Raw genomic sequence first — 19,750 nt, 5'->3', positions numbered from 1 at the left:
ACCCTGGCCATAGGGTCAGGAAGCCAAGGCTCCCAGGGCACAGGCTCTGCCCAAGGCCACGCAGCATGTCCTCTTCGGCCACAGTTGGGTCCCTGGGGCAACGTCCTTGTCCCGGCTCACTGGACAGGCCCCTCACAGCCTGCTGCCCTGGAGGACAAAGGGGATGCTTTCCTTTCTAAAAAGCAATTTACTCTGCAGGCCCCCCAGGGGCCCGCACCCTCCACCTGATAAGACTGCCTGGGGACTGATCCCCAGGGAGCAATCAGAAGTACGGGTGAAGCTGTCCTCGCAAGATCGCTGGTCACGCTGGCATTTATGCTGGTAGAGAGGGAAGGCTCCTGAAGGCCACCAGCAGGGGCTGGTTGAGTGAACCAGGGCGCAGCCCCCCGAGAGCTGCCGCAGCCGGCAAACAGCCCGGATGGAGGGTTTCTGCACTGTGGGGAGGGGCCTGTGCTGGTGGAAGTGCTGGGGCTGTGGGGGTGAGAGACCCACCTGCAGCCCCCGCACTGCCACCCCCTGAAAATGCAAAGCCCAGGGGTGGGCCTGGGTCATGCAAGCAGGGGGGCTTTTTTCTTGCATTTTCTTTTTCCACCCTTACGACAGCTAGAGAGCTGGCTCCCAAGCTGGCTCCCCAGGGCTGCAGGGCACCCAGCTTTCCCCAGCCCAGCTGCCAACCCCAGACCCAGGGCAGGAAACATAGCAGAGTCCACCGTGTGGGGTGCAGAGAAGGCAGGAGCCTGGCGTGACCTGCCAATCCCACCTTGAGGCCTTTGCCCTGGCTGCTCCTTCCCCTGCAACGCTCATCCCCAGACACTCACGCGCAGAGCTGTGCTTGCCAGGCCTCTGCCGAAACCTCCCCTTCCCTCGGAGGCGTGCATGACCCTGCTTGCAAAGGCCCCTCCCCACCCACATCCAGACCCTGCTAGCTTCCCTTCCCGGCCCATGCACGGCCGGGCATCACCACACTGCTCCGTCTGTCCCTGTTCCCCATCCCTCCTCACTGGGGAGAGGAGGCTAAAGGCTGGGACCTGCCAGAATAGTGCACATCAGAGGGTAGTGACCGCCGGAGGAAGGGTGGTGAGCAGTGGGCGATGGGCGGATGGATTAAAGAACAGGCGGACGGAGGAGAGGGTTGATGGTCGGTGGGTGGAGGGTGGTGGCAGTGGATATAGATTAAAGAACAGGCGGACGAAGGAGAGGGTGGATGGTTGGTGGGTGGAGGGTGGTGGCAGTGGATATAGATTAAAGAACAGGTGGACGAAGGAGAGGGTTGATGGTTGGTGGGTGGAGGGTGGTGGCAGTGGATATAGATTAAAGAACAGGCGGACAGAGGAGAGGGTTGATGGTTGGTGGGTGGAGGGTGGTGGCAGTGGATATAGATTAAAGAACAGGTGTACGAAGGAGAGGGTTGATGGTTGGTGGGTGGAGGGTGGTGGCAGCGGATATAGATTAAAGAACAGGTGGACGAAGGAGAGGGTTGATGGTTGGTGGGTGGAGGGTGGTGGCAGCGGATATAGATTAAAGAACAGGTGTACGAAGGAGAGGGTTGATGGTCGGTGGGTGGAGGGTGGTGGCAGCGGATATAGATTAAAGAACAGGTGGACGAAGGAGAGGGTTGATGGTTGGTGGGTGGAGGGTGGTGGCAGCGGGTATAGATTAAAGAACAGGCGGACAGAGGAGAGGGTTGATGGTTGGTGGGTGGAGGGTGGTGGCAGTGGATATAGATTAAAGAACAGGTGGACGAAGGAGAGGGTTGATGGTTGGTGGGTGGAGGGTGGTGGCAGTGGGTATAGATTAAAGAACAGCGGACAGAGGAGAGGGTGGATGGGTGGTGGGTAGGTGGAGAGTCATGACACCCAGCCCCCACTAACTGTCCTCACCCTGCCGCGGCCTCCCCTGAGCCCCTGCCTGCCTCTGCCTGCTCCTCCTGGCCGGCTCCCTGCTCCTCATGCCCTCAGCCTCCCTGCCCTTGCTCCAGCTGTCTCCTCCTGAGCCACCTGCCTCCCTCTCCCTGTCAGGCAGCCTTGTCCTCCAACGCCTGCCACTCACGGAGCCTTCCCTTGTCACTGAACTACCCACCACGCAAGGGACCATCACAAGTGCCACTGGCACCCAGGTGGCCATGCTGACCGCACACACTCAGCCCGGGAAAGGGGTGCAGGGAGGCCTGAGGCTGGTGATGTCAGAGCAGCCAGGAGGGACTGGGGCTGAGGGAGCCGGAGGAACATGCTCGGAGGAGGCGGGTGGCAGGGTGCACACACCCAGGTCGCTGACCACACACTGAGGACCCCTCAGGCCGGAGCCAAATGTCGGGACCCGGCCGCCATCGCTCTATCCATCTCCCCACATCCTGGCCCAGCTCAGCCCTGGGCGCTGGCACTTTGGGCCTTTACACAGACTCTTCCTGTGACTGGGCGAGCTTCTCTTCGCTGCCCCCACCTTGCTGTCTGGGAGGATGGCCCCACTCTGGCACACCCACCAGGGCCCCGAGATGGCACCCCACAGCCTGACTGCTCCTTGCGGAACCCCACATGGGGCGTGGAACTTGCTCCAGCTATGCCACAGCGCCTGGGCCAGCCGGCACCCAACAAGTGCTTGGCCTGCAACTGGCACAGGACATATGGCCACTGAAGTCCCCAGGGGCCCACGCCCCCATCTGATGAGCCTGAAGTTCCAGTTCCACCCCATGCTGCCCTGGTCTGTCATGGAAGCTTTCGCAGCCCCTCAGCGCCTGGCACCCACCTGCAGACCTGAATGCCAGGATTCCACCTGCTGTGGGCATGGGGCTGGGGGCAGGTGGCAGGCCAGGACGCCTGCCCATCACCTGGCCTGGGGTTGGACCTCCATGTCCGCTCCTCCCTGAACTGTGGACTTCCCTGGGAGGGGGTGGGAGGCGGCCTGGTGGGCTCCAGAGCCAGACAGTGAGTGACAGGTGGTGACACGGAGGCCCATGAGGGTACACAGACAGCTGGGGGGCAAGTGGACAAGACCTGAAACCTGCACCCCTCCCCTACTGGGCCAGCCTCCCACGAACCCCACCCCAGACCCCCACGGCCATGAAATCCAAGTGAACTTACACATCTGTCTCATCCCACAGGATACAGGTCTGGTTGGTGGTGCCCTGGGAGAGAGGGGAGAGGAGTCAGGGCCCCTGGCAGCCAGGACCAGCCCCCACCCTCGGGTCACCATGGGACCCACCTAAAGGTGTGCTGCCAGGCATGCTACCCGTGCGGGTCCCTTAACAGACTGCGTTTTGCGAGGAGGAAACTGAGTCCAGGGTGGAGACAGCAGTGGCCCAAGGTCACCTGGGCTTGGCACAAGCCCCCACCACCCATGTGGCCTCGGGCAGCTCCTGGCCCCTCCCAGAGCCCAGGTCCAGTGGCCAGGCTGGGCAGCAATGGCTGAAGTCCGTCTCTGGTATGAAGTAGGGTGATGGGAAGACCCTTCCCCCGGGGCCTAGTGAGCAGGGGTCACCGGGCACACAGTGGCCTCTGTGAGCACCCTGCACTGCTCTGACGTCCTGCTAGCATTCCTGGGACACAGCCTTGCCAGGCCTGCCACACACTAGCACTGCCAAGATGGGGCAGTGACAGCAGAGATGGCCACAGCTCCTGAGGGTGGCTCTCAGGTGCGGCCTGCTCTGAGCAGCTGTGAGACTCAGTCCTCACCCAGCCCTATTGTTCCCACTTGATAAGGGAGGGAACCACGGCACAGAGAGGTTGAATAACTCTCCCAAGGTCACACAGCTAGAAAGGACACGGCTGGGTTCTCCCGTGGCTTCCTACAGCCCTGGCCCTGCCCAGTCCTGGTGCGGTAACCCAGGCAACGTGTTCCCTGGGGGCCCTGGTTCTCGGCCCATCAGAAGGGCATCTCGGCCCCTACTCCTCTGAGGCCCAAGGAAGGGCTCTGGAGAGCTCCAAGGAGCAGGGTTGGGACCTGGCAGGGCTCACATAGCAGCCGTGGCCTGGAGGCTGGGGCTTCCCGCCAGGGAGTCCTGGGAGGACGCTCCTGTGCTGAAATCCCAGGGCCCCTGCAGACGAGGCCTGGCGTCAGCCCTGGCGGGGCCGGCAGAGGGTGTACTTACACCCCCAGCTTCTCGGTGGTCAGGCGTTAGGGGGCCAGAAGTCATGGGACGGGCTCCACTTCTCAGAAGGGGAACAACCAGGCCAATGGGGGCTGGAGGGCAGAGTGGTTGGAGCCCAGGTGGGGAGTCAGGCACAGATGGGGTTTCGGCACCTCACTTGCTGTGTGACCCCGGGCAAGTCACCGCACCTCTCTGAGCCTGTTTCCCCACCTGTAATCCAGGGATAAAAGCAGCTCTCGAAGGTTAAAGCTGTTGTGAGGAGGCCCCAAAGGCTTAGTGGCTGAGGAGTGGGACAGAATTCGTGCACACGCGTTTCTGCTGGCATCAGAGTGTGCACGTGGACGGCACTCACATTATACATGTGGGCAAACTCGATCTCCAAGGGTGTGCGCAGGGAGCGAGGCGGGGGTTTCACAGTCACGGAGATCACCTTGGAATTCAGGACGGTCGTGTTCCTGCAAGAGCCAGAGGCACAGGTGTCGGGGGAGCCCTCCCAGCCCAGGCTCCTCCTGGCCCCTCCCCAGGTGCCCCCGAGGGCCCCTGTACCTGCCGCCACCCTCCACAGCCCATCATCCACACTCCTCCAGGCCCCCTGGCCTCCCCCTTCACATCCTGTGGCTGGGGTCCTGCCCACCCCACCTGCCCTGCACTGCCCACCCCACCTGCCCGGCGCTCCCCACCTCTGCAGGGCCAGGAAGCTGCCCAGGTTCCTGTAGAGCACGGTGCCCACCACAAACACGGATGCTTCATCGGCCTCTGGAAGAAAGTGCACTGTCAACCCCGGCCTGCTATCCCCACAGCCAGGGTGGGACTTGGCAGCCTGGCCTGGACCCCGCTGTCACTGGCATCTGCTGCCCATCTTCAAGGTCGTGTCCAGGGCCCTGGCGGATGGTGAGGCCCACCCACCCACGGAAACAGTGCTGCAGCCAGGGAGCTGGGGCAACAGGCACGTGGGAAGAGGGAGACCGGGCCATTCCCTGGGGCATCCTGAGAGCTATGGGCAGGCAGGACATGGCTCTCTTCCAGGTAACAGGGTCCTTGACACGTGACTCCCTGTCCCTCCCTGAAGCAAGGTGGTTCATCTTGACCCCTCTGCCTGGGCCTCAGGGTTGATCCGCAGGCCCTGGCCCCAGAGAGGGCAAGCAGGGCTTCCTGGAAAAGGGGACCCCCTTGAGAACCGCCCAACTCTGAGGCAGCAGCTAGACTCCAGAGGGGTGGCGACCGTCCGACTCTGGGGCCCACGTCCCCCATGAAGGTCCCCCCCACTCCCTGGGCCCCTCACCTGCCAGCCCCGTGGAGAAGACACTCTTGGACACAGTGACCCTGTCCTCCGGCACCTTGGCCCAGTCACCCGTGGCCCGCCAGCCCTTCATGGGGAAGCTGATGTCAGTGGCTCCGCTGGCTGGGAGCTTATGGATGCTGAGGACTGGGAGCAGGGTCAAAGGCGGGAGAGACAGAGAGGAGGGAAAGTCACAGATGTGGCGGGGCCTCAGCTGCGGGAGTTGAGGTGCAGGCCTGGCAGTGCAGGGTGATGCCGCGGGGTGCCCATGGCTCAGAGGCAGGAGTGTGGGGGCCATCTGCCCCAGCCCCAGCCCCCAGAACCTCGGTGAGGTCCAGGAGCAGAGACAGCAAGGAGCACCAGGCAGAGGCTGGGCCGGGCCTGGTCCTGCTGAATTGGAGCCTCGGTGAGGGGCAGGGAGCCTGCCCCTCCCACCCTCCATGGCCCAGAAGGTGGTCAAAGGCAGATTCTGGGGTCTGTCCTGTGGCCATGGAGGCATCCGCAGGGACCAGGCACCTCCTCAGCGCCCCCCACTCCCTCCTGGGACAGGGGAGCCCAGCTGCCCTCCAGCTCTGTGAGCTGATCCCGCCTCCCCTCCCTCTGTAGAAGGGGGATGGGGGCTGCCCTGCCTCAGGGCTCAGGCATCAAAGGGCAGCATGGGCCACGGTGAAAGAGGGGATCCATGTTCCCTCCCATTCTGGGAAGGAAGGCATCGGGGTGCGGAAGGGCCCTGAGCTCAGGGTGGATGGGCATGGGGATGAGGCAGCAGGTTTAGGGGCAAATGGACGTGGGGACGAGGCAGCAGGTTTGGGGCAACTGGACGGGAAGAGAGTTTGGGGAAGTGCCGCTGGGGTGGAAGCAGGTGCTGACAGGGACCCACTGTTCTGGGGGAACCTGGCCCTGGGGCCGTGGCCTCAGCCCTCACAGGCCCCAGTGGAGCCTCAAGAATGCAGCCCAAGATGCGGCAGGGAGAGGAGGAGAGGGCATGTGCATCAGTAGCGCCAAATGCAGTGGACGGCATGGACGCCCGAGAACAGGGTTTTGCACCATGGATGTCACTGGCAGCCCCAATGGAGGGCAGAGGGAATTCGGACTGGGTGGGCACCCAGTGAGCGGAGGGGCAGGAGGGACCAGCAGAGAACCGGGGGTGAGGACAAGAGGAAACGTCAAAGGACAGGTGGCCTGCAGGGGCAAGGGGCTGCTGGGAAGCTGCAGCGGGGAATGGGGGCAGACGGATGCTGGAGCAGCGCCCTGGAGCAGGCGAAGGGGTGGGAGGCTGGACACAGGGTCATCGAGGGGCGGTGGAGGGCTGGTATGGGCACTAGGGTGGGCTGTGGCAGGTGTGCCCAGGTAAGGGGCAAACTTTGAAATATTTCATTGGAACAAGATGAAAAGTGGCAGAATTATTGAAGTAGTAGCAATCAGTCGTGTTGATGTTTCTAGCTGAGGCATTTCACTATGGAAAAATCAGAACTTTGTCTTTTTTTGTTCCTTAAAGAGACAGCCTATTGCTCAGGCTGAAGTGCAGTGGTGTGATCACAACTCACTGCAGCCTCGACCTCCTGGGCTCAAGCGATCCTCCCACCTCAGCCTCCCTAGTAGCAGGGACTAAAGGCGCACCACCATGCCTGGCTAATTTTTTAAAAAACATTTGTAGAGACAGGGTCTCACTGTGCTGCCCAGGCTGGTCTCAAACTCCTGGGCTCAAGCGATCCTCCTGCCTTGGCCTCCTAAACTGCTGGGATTACAGGCATGAGCCGCTGTGCCTAACCTCAGTCTTTAATTTAAAAGGTTAATGCTAGTTAGCCTCCCAAAGACATTATAAGAAGAATGTCGATCCGTCTTGGACATGTTTTAGTGGGACTTGTTCAAGTACAATAGGCCCGAAGCTATGGTTTCCACCAGACACGTCTGAGTGCCGCCTGCAGTACAGGTCTGGTCACATGGAAGTTAGGGTTGCTTAACTTAAATATCCTCGGACTGTGTCTGTTTTAGGCCTGGGGATGGGACACCTCGGGAGTGCCAAGCACCTTCTGACGAGATGAATATTGAAATGGACATTTCTACTGGTGAAAACACTGGGTCATCAACCCGGTCATGGCAGGTCTCTGGGTTTAAGGTTGGCTGCAGGGATCAGAGTTCGAGCCTTCGTAGTCTGTCTACATGCAGCTTCTGTGTCACTTTGGCCTACAGCTCTGACAGTCGGGAGGGATTATTCCTTTCATCTGGTTTGCATAAAGAGATGCGATGGGAAGCCACTCTCACTGGCGTCCAGTTCTTGGCAGCTGAGTGAGGGAGGGATGTAGGGGTGGGGGCCTGGGCAGAGAAGCAGGGTCCTGGGAGTGAGTGAGGCTGAGCACAGCTGAGTGGAGCATACGGGATGCACAGGGTGTCTGTGGTGTGCTATAGCTTGAATGTGTCCTGTAAACGTTCACGTGTTGGAAATTGAATCCCCAATTTCATCTGCTAATGGTACTTGGGGGTGGGGCCTTTGGGAGGTCAAGGGTGGCCCCCATGATGGCTTTAGTGGTATTATGGGAAGGGAGACCTCAGCGGGCATACTTGCTCTGTCTCTCATGGGCTGCCTCTGCCATGCTGTGCTGCAGCAGGAGGGTGCTCACTCAGAGCTGGAGCTGTGATCTTGGACTTTCCGGCCTCCAGAACCTCTCATCTTTATAGATTACCCCTTCAGTGACAGCAACAGGAAATGGACTGAGACAGGGTTATGAAGCATGTGGGGTAACCACGGTGCTCAGGGTTTGAAGCGTGTGTGGGCCATTCCAGGGGCTGTGGGCTGTGCCGAGCGCTCTGGGAGCTGGCTACCAGTTATGTCTTGGGCACCAGTATAGGCACTGGGCAAGGCCCCAGGGTGTGTGTGCTGACAAAGCTCAGCTGATCCTGGTCATATCACTAAAGGTGAAGCATCCCCACAGGGGAGGTGACACTCTCCCTCCTTGGTGCTAATTTTTTAAAAAACATTTGTAGAGACAGGGTCTCACTGTGCTGCCCAGGCTGGTCTCAAACTCCTGGGCTCAAGCAATCCTCCCACCTCAGCCTCCCTAGTAGCAGGGATCACAGCTGGGGCCAGCACCCACTCCTGGGTCCTCTGCTTTGAGAGACTCTCTGATCAAGGCAGGGAAAGTTTGAGAAACGTGGCTTTTGAGAGATATTTGAGGGCACTGTAGTAACAGTCATTAAATAGAATTGCTGTGTTTGTAATGACAGCCACCTTTTACCCTGGGATTCAGCCACTCACTCGTCTCATCAGTCTCTACCTCCCCATGAGATGGGCACCGTTATCATCTCATTTTAGAAATGAGGAAACTAAGACTCGGCTGACACCACGGAGCTGGGTGGAGTCCAGGCCCCTCTGGCAAGGCACTACTGGGACTGACAAGCAGGGAAGGTGTGGCTTGCACAGCCCCTGCCTCTAAAGCTCCACAGGGAGGGCACTGGGGGTGACAGGCAGAATACCCTCTGGCCCCAGGTGGGTACATGCGAAGCGCTGGCTGGGGACGGAGCTCCCAGGTCCACACCCCCTGGGCTGTGTCTCGTCCCCTCCTAGGCCACATCATCAACCCTCAGGAGACTGAAAACAGGACCCATCTGAGAAATCGGCTGGGAGGGCCCACAAAGGCTGTCTGGTCACTGCCCCTTTATACAGATGAGGACGCTGAGGCAGAAGGGCCTGGCCCAGGGCTGCAAAGCAAGGCGTGGGGGGTGGCAGCAGGTGGGCAGGCTTACCCAGGTTGTCTGTCACCTGGTATGCGTCCCTCAGGTCCTTCATGCGGAAGCCGATGACGTCCACAAAGTCCTCCACCAGCCGGAACAGCTCCTTGGCGTTGGGGCCCGCCTGGAGGGCAGGGGGGTGAGCAGCCCAGGGATGAGGCCCCGCTGTCCCTTAGCCCCTGCCTCCTTCCCTTCCCTGTCCCTCCTTTTCTTATTGGCCATTTCCTAACATTTCGAAGAAGTGGGGCTGGTGACCTCTGAGTACCCCACTTTGGGGATGAGAAAGCAGATGCCCAGAGGGGCTGCTGTGCCCCACCCATGGGAAGCCCAGGATGGGGGAACGTCTCTGGATACCCCCAGCCCCCATGCCGGGTGCTGCCCGGGCTAGGAGTGGTGGCTGGCTGGAGGTCAGCCTGGGGGAGTGAGCACTGCCCACTGCCCCAACATGAGGAGGGCTCTATGTCCCAGCTGCCTCGGCATCCCCATGTGCTCAGTATTTTCTGGAACCTCCTCACTGAGCCCCAGGAAATAAACGACTGTCCTTAGACAAATGAGGAAACAGGCTAGGAATGCTGAGCTTCCTCAGTGCTGCCAACACTAGCAAGAGGCCATCCTGAGATCCAAACCCAGAGCACCCGGCGGGACCCCACCCCAGGCCGACTGGAGACCAGGGAGGCACCAGCTGTGCCTGCACCCCTCCTGAGGCTGCTGACCGTAGGGGCCCCAGGCCCTACCAGCTGGGCCTCCTCCCACTTGTCCCGATTCTCCTCTGCCAACAGGTTGCTAAGGATCTGGACAAAGTTCTGGAAAGAAGAGGAAGAAGGGCCAGTGACAGAGAACAGGGCACAAAATCACCGTTCACTGTGACCAGGGTCAGGATTCAGTGTGTGACCAGGGTCAGGGCTCAATATGTGACCAGGATCAGGGCTCAGTGTGTGACCAGGGTCAGAGCTCACTGTGACCAGAGCCAGGGTTCAGTGTGTAACCAGGATCGAGGCTCAGTGTGTGACCAGGGTCAGGGCTCAGCATGTGACCAGGGTCAGGGTTCAGCATGTGACCAGGGCAGTGTCAGGGCTCAGTGTGTGACCAGGATCAGGGCTCAGTGTGACCAGGGTCAGGGCTCAGTGTGTGACCAGGATCAGGGCTCAGTGTGACCAGGATCAGGGCTCAGGGTGTGACCAGGGCCAGGGCTCAGTGTGTGACTAGGATTGAGGCTCAGCATGTGACCAGGGCCAGGGCTCAGTGTGTGACCAGGGCCAGGGTTCAGCATGTAACCAGGATTGAGGCTCAGTGTGTGACCAGGGTCAGGACTCAGCATGTGACCAGGGTCAGGACTCAGCATGTGACCAGTGTCAGGGCTCAGGGTGTGACCAGGGTCAGGGCTCAGCGTGTGACCAGGGTCAGGGCTCAGTGTGACCAGGGTCAGGGCTCAGCGTGTGACCAGGGTCAGGGCTCAGTGTGTGACCTGGATCAGGGCTCAGTGTGTGACCAGGGCCAGGGTTCACTGTGTGACCAGGATTGAGGCTCAGCGTGTGACCAGGGTCAGGACTCAGCATGTGAGGAGGGTCAGGGTTCAGCATGTGACCAGTGTCAGGGCTCAGTGTGTGACCAGGATCAGGGCTCAGTGTGACCAGGATCAGGGCTCAGTGTGTGACCAGGGTCAGGGCTCAGTGTGACCAGGGTCAGGGCTCAGTGTGTGACCAGGGTCAGGGCTCAGTGTGACCAGGGTCAGGGCTCAGCATGTGACCAGGATCAGGGTTCAGCATGTGACCAAGGTCAGGGTTCAGCATGTGACCAAGGTCAGGGTTCAGTGGGTGACCAGTGTCAGGGTTCTGAGTGTAACCAGGATCAGGGCTCAGTGTGACCAGGGTCAGGGCTCAGTGTGTGACCAGGATCAGGGCTCAGAATGTGACCAGGATCAGGGCTCAGTGTGACCAGGGTCAGGGCTCAGTGTGTGATCAGGATCAGGGCTCAGTGTGACCAGGGTCAGGGCTCAGTGTGTGACCAGGATCAGGGCTCAGTGTGTGACCAGGATCAGGGCTCAGTGTGACCAGGGTCAGGGCTCAGTGTATGATCAGGATCAGGGCTCAGTTTGTGACAAGGGTCAGGACTCAGAGTGTGACCAGGATCAGGACATGGTGTGTGACCAGGGTTGGGGCTCAGTGCGTGACCAGGATTAGGGCTCAGCATGTGACCAGGGTCAGGGCTCAGCGTGTGACCAGAGCTCAGCGTGTGACCAGGATCAGGGCTCAGCTTATGACCAGAGCTCAGCGTGTGACCAGGGTCAGAGCTCAGCCTATGATCAGGGCTCAGTGTGTGACCAGGGTCAGGGCTCAGTGTGTGACCAGAGCTCAGTGTGTGACCAGGATCCGGGCTCAGCTTATGACCAGAGCTCAGCGTGTGACCAGGGTCAGGGCTCAGCCTATGATCAGGGGCTCAGTGTGTGACCAGGGTCAGGGCTCAGCATGTGACCAGGGCTCAGCGTGTGACCAGGATCAGGGCTCAGCTTACGACCAGAGCTCAGCGTGTGATCAGGGTCAGGGCTCAGCCTATGATCAGGGCTCAGTGTGTGACCAGGGTCAGGGCTCAATGTGTGACCAAGATTAAATGTGTGACAAAGGTCAGAGTTCAACCTATGACATGGGTTAGGGCCTGGGCTGTGGCCAGGGTTGGGGATCCATCTCTAAGGTCGAGGAGGGCTCCCCAGACACCTTCCCGACACCCTCTTCCAAAATGCCCCTCGGGGAGCCCACCTGTACGTCCCCAGGGGTGGGGCTGTAGTACGCTCTCCGGAAAATCTCTGTCATGTTCCTCAGGACATCGATGGTGGACAGCAGGTCCCCACTGTAGCTGGTCCCGTCCTGAGAGATCTCCACCAGTGTCTGGATGACCTCCGAGACCCCCTCCCCAGGCAGCCCTCGCTGAGCCTTGGCCAGGTGCTCCCGGGTCTGCGGAAGACAGAGAGGGCGGGTGCCTTCACCTCTGTGGAACACGTCCAGGCAGCCACCCAGGACCTCCCATGCCTAGGACCCTCTGCAGGGTCCCAACCTGTGTGGCCAGGGTGATTGGGGAGGGGTTGGAGACCCCCGGGAACTGGCCCTCACCATCATCTGGATGTTTCTGTAGTCAATGGAAACACAGCGGATGTAGGTGGGGGGCTCCCAGTAGGCGATGCCTTCCTCGTCCAGCTCACACCGTCGCAGGATGAGTCCTGGGGAGACCATCCCCTTCTCAGGTGGATGCCCGCTGCCTGGCCCAGGAATCCCACCCTTGGCCCCTGGCAGCAGACCTTCTGGATGGGACCCTGTGGCCCCCAGAAACAGGGACTCGCCCATGGCCTCACGCCGAGAGCAGAGTCCACGCAGGGACCTCGTTCCCTTCATCAACACATTTCCAGCTGCTACCTGCCCCAAGGACTCAGGACCTAGCATGAGCTAAGCCTTCAGGAACCCCACTGCATGGAGGTGGAGATCTCGGCCAAGCAGGGCCTTCAGAGTTCAGCCATGACCTCCTTCGGAGCCCCTTCTAACCAACCCAGAGCCCTGGAGGGAGCCAGCACCCTGGGCCCCTGCCTGGCTGCATCCACAGGGCTACAGGGGCCTCAGCCTGGCCCAGAGACATGGGGGCAGCCTTGGGGTGCCGCTGGGCATTAAGGGGACAACAGCCTTAAACACGGCACACCCTGTGATACAGAGCTCACTCCCAGGACATCATCAGAGAAACAGGGACAGCTGAGTGTTTACAGGGTGGCGGCAGCCACAAAGAACTGTCGCAGCCCTGACACCTGACAAGAGCCACAGGACTGGATGCAGATGCTGGTTTAGATGGGGCCAAAAATGAGCGGCACTGGGAGACCCTGCCACGCATGCAGACCAAAGGCCAGGGGAGGCACGCCACCATGCGGCATTCACGTGCTTCTTTTTGCTTCTCAGCATTTGCAATCTGCTACCAAGAACATGCCCTGTTCTGTAATCAGAAGAGCGAGGGAGGAGCAGCAGCCGCAGCTGGCAACACAGCGCCCCTGCTGCCGTCCCCCACACCTCCCCAGAGCAGCTCTGAGCAGAGGAACCCCAACTGCCCTCATCCTACAGATGAGAACACTGAGGCTCAGGGAGGTTAAGGCAGTTTCTGAATGTCACACAGCAAACAAGGGCAGAACCAGAGTTTGAACCCGGGCTCCCATCCTCTCTGCCTGCTGCCTGTCAGGGACATAAAGCACCTGCACTCCTTCAAAAAGGAGGAGCCAAGGAGGCCTGCCCCTGGTGCAGTGAGCCCTTCCCCGTGGAGCCCTGCTTTCTCCTTGAGGCTGGCATTCAACGGAGACCTCCTCTTCCTGTCCCCGCAAGCCCCGGGCAAGGGCATTCACTTCCCTGTGCCTCAGTTTCCCAGCTGTAAATGGTGGCGGCTTCTTGGGTTGCTTAGACTCCGTGGACATCTTGCATTAGGGCTGAGCATGGGTGCCAGCCCCTAGCGAGTGCTCAGAACAGCAGCTGCCACAGAGTTCTCACACGGCGCCCTGGGCTCGCGGCCCCACCACCCTGCGCCAGCACACGCAGGCTGTCTGGGCTCCGTGTCTGGGCCGCCTCCCAGTGCCAACAGCACCTCAGCGTGGGCATCACCGTGAGGACAGGACGGGAGCCCCCATACACCACGTGCTCTCCAGCCCTCACCTGTGGCGTTGCGGGGACACCGGACGGCAGCCACCTCTCCCGCTGGGGTCTCCTTCCAGATCACAGCACCGAAGTTGTCCTCATCACAGATCTCATGGGGCTCTGCCAAGGGGCCCGGGACAGGGGTTCAGGAAGGGGTACTGAGAGCCGGCAGCTGGCTCTGGAAGGTGCAAGGCGCCTGGAGCAGGCATCATTATGAGGACAGGACGGGAGCCCCCAACACACCACGTGGGTGACAGCTGAGCCCGAGCCCGCCCGATCGCCATCAGCCCTCCCCAGAGCCCAGTCCAGGTGGAAGGGGCCTCACCGGGACACCGCTGGGTGCCGCACTGCCGGTACTCATCCTGGGGGCCCTGGCAGGCTGCTCCCCCGAAGAAGGGCCCAGAGCAGACACGCTCCCGTCGCTGGCTGCCAGCCCCACACGTGACGCTGCAACTGCCCCATGACGCCCAGGCCTGCCACTTGCCATCCACTGCGGGGCGTGGCCAGACACAGGGCACAGGCGACAAGGAGGGCAGGGTCCAGGAGCCACAGTGACAGGAGGACACAAAGACAGGGACCCACACAGAGCCATGTGGCAGTGAAACATAGGGACCCAGGGATGTGGGGCAGGAGGTCAAAGAAGGGAAATTCAGACCAGGAGAGGAGAAACCAGTCATCAGCCTGATACAAAATAAAGCAAACACCCCACATGCAGCCAACCCCACCACCCTCCACACCTCACTGTGCACCCCACTACCCCACGGCCACCCCACACTCCACTTCCCCACAGACACCCCAAGTCCCACTGTGCACCCCACTACTCCACAGTCACCCCACACTCCACTTCTCCACAGACACCCCAAGTCCCACTGTGCACTCCACTAATCCATGGCCACCCCACACTCCACTTCCCCATGGATACCCCAAGTCCCACTGTGCACCCCACTACTCCATGGCCACCCCACACTCCACTTCCCCATGGACACCCCAAGTCCCACTGTGCACCCCACTACTCCACAGTCACCCCACACTCCACTTCTCCACAGACACCCCAAGTCCCACTGTGCACCCCGCTACCCCATGGCCACACTCAACTTCCCCCACAGACACCCCAAGTCCCACTGTGCACCCCGCTACCCCACGGCCACCCCACCCTCCACTTCCCCATGGACACCCCAAGTCCCACTGTGCACCCCACTCCTCTCCCCATGGCCACCCCATGCCCCACTCTCCTCATGGCCACCCCACACCCCACAGTGCACCTCACTCACCCTGCAGCCACCCCATGCCCCATTTCCCCTACAGCCACCCCAGACCCCACTGTGCACCCCACTCCCTCCTCAGTCACATGCCGGGGCCCATGGTTACCCCCACCCGCTGCGGGGCCTGTCCCCTTCCTAGAGGCTCCTGCTTGTTAGGTGCCCCCCGACCCCAGCCCGGCGCACCCCTGACCTGGGCACTGCTGCAGGAAGCAGTCTCGGGTCTCCACCCAGTGGCCCTGGCACTCCGCACCCCCGTAGGAAGGCCCGTTGCATTCACGCGTGCGCTGCTGTCGGCCCTGGGAGCAGCTGGCGGAGCAGGCGCTCCAGCTCGACCACTCGTTCCAGTTTCCATCCACTGCCCGGCCCGGGGGAGGAAGGAGACACAAAGTGGGCGTGAACACCCGGCACCCCAATGCCTGGCTTGGAATGTGGGTGTGAGCACCCTGGGTGCTACCACCCCACACCCAGCCTGGGACATAGGTGAGAACACCCTGGGGGCCACCACCCACGGCCAGCCTGTGACATGGGTGAGAACACCCAGGCTGGGACACGGGTGAGTAAACCCTGGGGGCCACCACCCCACACCCAGCCTGTGACATGGGTGTGAACACCCTGGCTGGGACATGGGTGAGTAAACCCTGGGGGCCACCAACCCACACCCAGCCTGGGACATGGCGTGAACATCCAGCCTGGGATATGGGTGAGAAAACCCTAGAGGCCACCACCCCACACCCAGCCTGGGATATGGGTGGGAAATGCCCCAAGGTCACACCTCAGTCTGCTTCCTAAACCCAGTCTGAGGTTCCAACCTCTGAGCACCCTGAGGTGGGTCTGGAGTGGGCAAAGCTGGGCTCCTGGGCCTGGCCAGTGGCCCACTGTGACCTCCCCTTTCTTCCCTTCCTCCCTGCCCCTACGCCCTCCCTCTCACCTACCAGGGCACAGGGCAATGTTGCAGAACTTGGTTTGCTTCTCAGGGCCCTCACAGGGGTTGCCCCCAAACTGGGGGGGCCTGCAGGTGCGCGTGCGATCCCGAAAGCCACGGCCACAGGTGCTGGAGCAGAGGCTCCAGGGCGACCACTCATCCCAGGCACCATGCACTGCAGAGGGACGGAAGGTGCTGCTGCCCACTGCGGCCACCGCCCCCGCTGCCCTGGCCCCCCGCTGCCCTGGCAGTCCGCTGCCTCGGCCCCCCGCTGCCCTGGCCGTCCGCTGCCCCAGCCCAAGGTCCCACCCACCTGGGCACACGGCAGAGTTGTTGCACAGCCGCTGCTCGCGCAGGGGTCCGCTGCACTGCGTGCTGTAGGAGGAGGACACGCAGAAGCGCGTGCGGGTCTGCCAGCCCTCGCCGCAGGTGCTGGAGCACACGCTCCACGGGGACCACTCCTCGGCTGCTGGGTCACCTGCAGGCCCCACTACAGCGTCACAGGCCTGCCGCCCATGGGGCTGCAGTCAGACCGGGGCCAGACCCCGCAGCAGGAGGGCTGCCCTGCTGGGGAGCAGGCAGCGGGGCTGGGGCAGAGCCCCCGGGCCTTCAAACCAGGCTGATCTCAAGAACTGGCCATTTCCCCTACAAGGCTGGGAGCCCTGAGGGCCGGCCTGTGCCATCCCTGGGCCTCTGGGGTCTGGCCAGGGACAGGTTTCTTCACCTCACACCAGTTCCCCTAATGCCAGGCAGTCAGGAGACAAGAGCCCTGCACCTAAGGGTTTAGTCTAGTTATGGCATGTTATTCAAGTTACTACCCATAACTAGCTGCAATTGATAACTTACAGTATTTTCCCAAAGCCCTAGTCCCACCCACCCCCCTCCCGCCAGCTCACCGGTCTGGGGGGCTGGGAACCCAAACTGCTGCAGCTCGTCCCCCAGCTCCTCACGCCGCCGGGCATCTGTGGACCGCAGGGACTGGCTCCGGGAGCTGGTACGCCCAGCGGCTGCAGGACGGGCTCAGGTCAGCACAGGAGCGGTTCTTTGCCCCCGTCCTCTCTCTCTGTGGCCACAGTGCTCTGAGTTCGGCAGCACTGGGCCACCTGGCTCCACTGGGCAGCTGGGAGCCAGGGACCAGAGTGCCCAGCCTGGCACCAGCCCTCATCTGGTCACCAGGGGACCCTTCCTGTGGGTCTTGTCTCCCATACCCCGCGCCACCTCCCTCACTGCCTCCACCGCCCACAGGCCAGCGTTCACCTGCAGGACGGCTGCTCTCCCGTGCCTGGCACCCCAACAGCCCCCTGCCTCCCTCCCGCAGCCCAGCCGATGCCCCGGGGCCCTCCCCAGGCTCCTGAGAGGAGCTCTTCTCCCCAGGAAAGTTCACCAAGGAAAAAACAGCCCAAACAATGACAGTCTCATTACAACGTGATTTAACTTCATGGAAGCAGCTAAAAAATGCATGGGGTCATTAGAGAGCCTTATTACAGAAATACATTCTGGAGGCAGTATCCGGCTGGGGCAGGCGGGCTGGCTTGGCCAGAGGTCCCACAGCCAGCCTTCCGCGCACCCTCCAAAAACCCCGATCTACAAACCGGAAGAAAGCCCCAACTAGTCCCACCCAGCCCCAAGCACCACCCTCTTCGGGGCCCTCACCTCTGCTCCCCCGGCTAGGCCCCACTCCCACGGGCCAGCCCCCACTCCCACGGGCCAGCCCCGAGTTTAGGTCCTGCTTCTCAGAGCCCAGACCCATCCTATTCACTCTTCCTGCAGGCCCCGCCCAGCGTCTGCCAGGCCCAGGCCCAGGCCCCGCCCCTACCTGGTCCCGCCCCCAAGCCCCTCCCTCCACCGGCCGCTTCTGCTCGAGGCCCCGCCCCGCCCCCACGGGCCCCTCCTCTCCAGGGCCCCACCCCCCTCTCCTCCCTCACAGGCCCCGCCTCTCCAGGGCTCCGGCTCCGCCCCGCCCCGCCCGCACTCACGGCCGCAGGCCTCGCGGTTGCACTGGCGACCCTCCTCCAGCACCCCCTCGCAGCCGCCGCCCTCCACGCCCGGCGCGGGCAGGCAGGTGCGCGTCCGCGTCTGGAGGCCTCCCCCGCAGTCCCGCGTGCATTCGCCCCACAGGGACCACAGCTTCCAGCCGCCTGGGGGGAAACCAGAGGGCGGGGATCAGGGCAGGGCAGGGGCTTGTGGCCTGGACGGGTAAGTCATGGGGGTGCTAAGCCCGCCGAGGCCGGCCCGGGTGGGGAGGGGCCGCAGTGCCGGGGAAGGCCTGGCCTGGGAGGACCTGGGGGTCTGGTGTCTATCCAGCTCCCGGGCCCCCTGTGGAGAGCTCAGGTCACGTCTGAGCCTGAAGGGTCCCCGTGTGCCAGCCGCCACTGGGCAGGTTTGCTGCCAGGATGATGAAGGATTGACGACCTCCGCCCACCAGAGGGCTGCCTCACAGCACAGCGTCCTGATGGTAAGCAGAGGGTAGAGGGGCCTGGCCTCCAAGGCTCTCGTTCCTGGCACGCCTGGAAGCCCTCTCCAGGCTCCATCCAGTTTCTGGCCAGGCCCTGCTCATAAGAGCCTCAGTTTCCTCATGGGCTCAGCGGAGGGTCACCACTCTCATCACCAGGGCTCCACATTTCACACCCCAGCTGTGACCTGGAGCCGCTTCTTCACCCCACGCAGGTATACCAGTGGTGACCAAGGCCTCACACCTGGTGTCCAACCAGGGCCTCGAACCCAGGGCACAGCCTGACTGAGCCTGCCCTGGACCTGGCCAGCTGGCCACCCGAGGAGGGAGCCTGGGAAAAATGCCTGCAGGCGCCTCCCCGCCACGCCCCTGCCCTGACCCCAGCCACTCTGTTCAGCTTCTCTAGTGAGTCTTTCTCCATCCCTGCCCCGACAGTCCCCGCGGCCTTCATGGACCTGTGTTCCCCTAGCAAACCAGACCTCACACCCCAGGAGTCTCTGCTCCCGGGGGGTCCTCGTGCTGCCAAAAACACTTTGGGCTGCTTGGAGTGCCCATGGTCCTGGAGCACTGGGTAGCCATGGAGGAGCACAAAGCAGGAGAGGGCCACTGCCATCTGTGGGCCAGAGAGGGGCAGCAGCACCAGGGGGCCGGGAAGGGGCTGCCGCGTCCAGGCCTCCCGCTTGGGCCTCCTGCCCAGCACTCTGGGCTCATGTACACCCTGTGCAGCAGGGTCGGGCGACTTGGAAAGGGCATGCAGCCCTTGCCAAGTGCTGCTCCTGGCTATGGTGGCGAGGAGACAGCTGGCGGCCACCACGAGGGGACCCACCATGGAGCTGGGGCCGCTGCCACTGGGGAACACTGGGGATCCAGCAGCTCGATCCCAGGTACAGCAGGGGAGGCCCCAGGGGCAGCAATCAGGCCAAGCACAGGCCACCCCGACCCACCAGAAGGGCCCCAGGGCCTCTTGGAGCCTCAGGAAAGGGGCCCTCCCTCCCTCAGTGGGAGTGTGGACTGCAGGAGACCCCAGGGTAGCTCCAGCCGCCAGATTCCCCCAGTGGCCCCACCACCCACTGGCCTCACTCCCATCATTTACAACATGAGGATAATGGCTGACCTCCCAGGACTGACCAGTGGGAAGTCAAACAGCAAAAAAGGATGTGGAGAGGACAGCGTGTGGCATTGTCACTTGGGTCAGAGTTGACTCCTGGGGCCCCACTTTGATTTTCAGCAAACTCAGTGTCCAGCCAGAGTGCCCCCCACCCTGCCCCACTTCCCCACACCTATGCCAGGAATGGCCAGCAGGGGGTGCCAGGGGCATGGGGATGAGACCCAGGAGAGGGACTTGACCCACCACAGCTGTGGGAGGCCTC

The 19,750-nt window shown here is 62.0% G+C and overlaps 1 protein-coding gene across 11 annotated transcripts in view; it reads right to left on the bottom strand.

Annotated features, from left to right (window-relative positions):
- The window catches only part of ADGRB1 (adhesion G protein-coupled receptor B1), a 99,183-nt gene that overhangs the window by 55,060 nt on the left and 24,373 nt on the right, over window positions 1–19,750 (bottom strand). For all 11 annotated transcript variants that reach the window (XM_016959964.4, XM_054657046.2, XM_054657050.2 and 8 more), the window contains exons 3-17: window positions 17,905–18,066; window positions 16,825–16,935; window positions 16,242–16,406; window positions 15,939–16,103; window positions 15,197–15,361; window positions 14,070–14,234; window positions 13,763–13,864; window positions 12,197–12,303; window positions 11,846–12,040; window positions 9,827–9,895; window positions 9,108–9,216; window positions 5,367–5,510; window positions 4,765–4,840; window positions 4,437–4,539; window positions 3,078–3,121 (exon numbers count right to left, since the gene is read on the bottom strand). In XM_016959964.4, the coding sequence (XP_016815453.3) occupies window positions 3,078–3,121; window positions 4,437–4,539; window positions 4,765–4,840; window positions 5,367–5,510; window positions 9,108–9,216; window positions 9,827–9,895; window positions 11,846–12,040; window positions 12,197–12,303; window positions 13,763–13,864; window positions 14,070–14,234; window positions 15,197–15,361; window positions 15,939–16,103; window positions 16,242–16,406; window positions 16,825–16,935; window positions 17,905–18,066 (1,882 nt within the window). The remainder of the gene's footprint in view (window positions 1–3,077; window positions 3,122–4,436; window positions 4,540–4,764; window positions 4,841–5,366; window positions 5,511–9,107; window positions 9,217–9,826; window positions 9,896–11,845; window positions 12,041–12,196; window positions 12,304–13,762; window positions 13,865–14,069; window positions 14,235–15,196; window positions 15,362–15,938; window positions 16,104–16,241; window positions 16,407–16,824; window positions 16,936–17,904; window positions 18,067–19,750) is intronic.

This window comes from Pan troglodytes, chromosome 7 (assembly GCF_028858775.2).
Source record: "Pan troglodytes isolate AG18354 chromosome 7, NHGRI_mPanTro3-v2.0_pri, whole genome shotgun sequence".
NCBI lineage: Eukaryota > Metazoa > Chordata > Mammalia > Primates > Hominidae > Pan > Pan troglodytes.
This window is presented reverse-complemented; position numbering and strand designations above follow the sequence as displayed.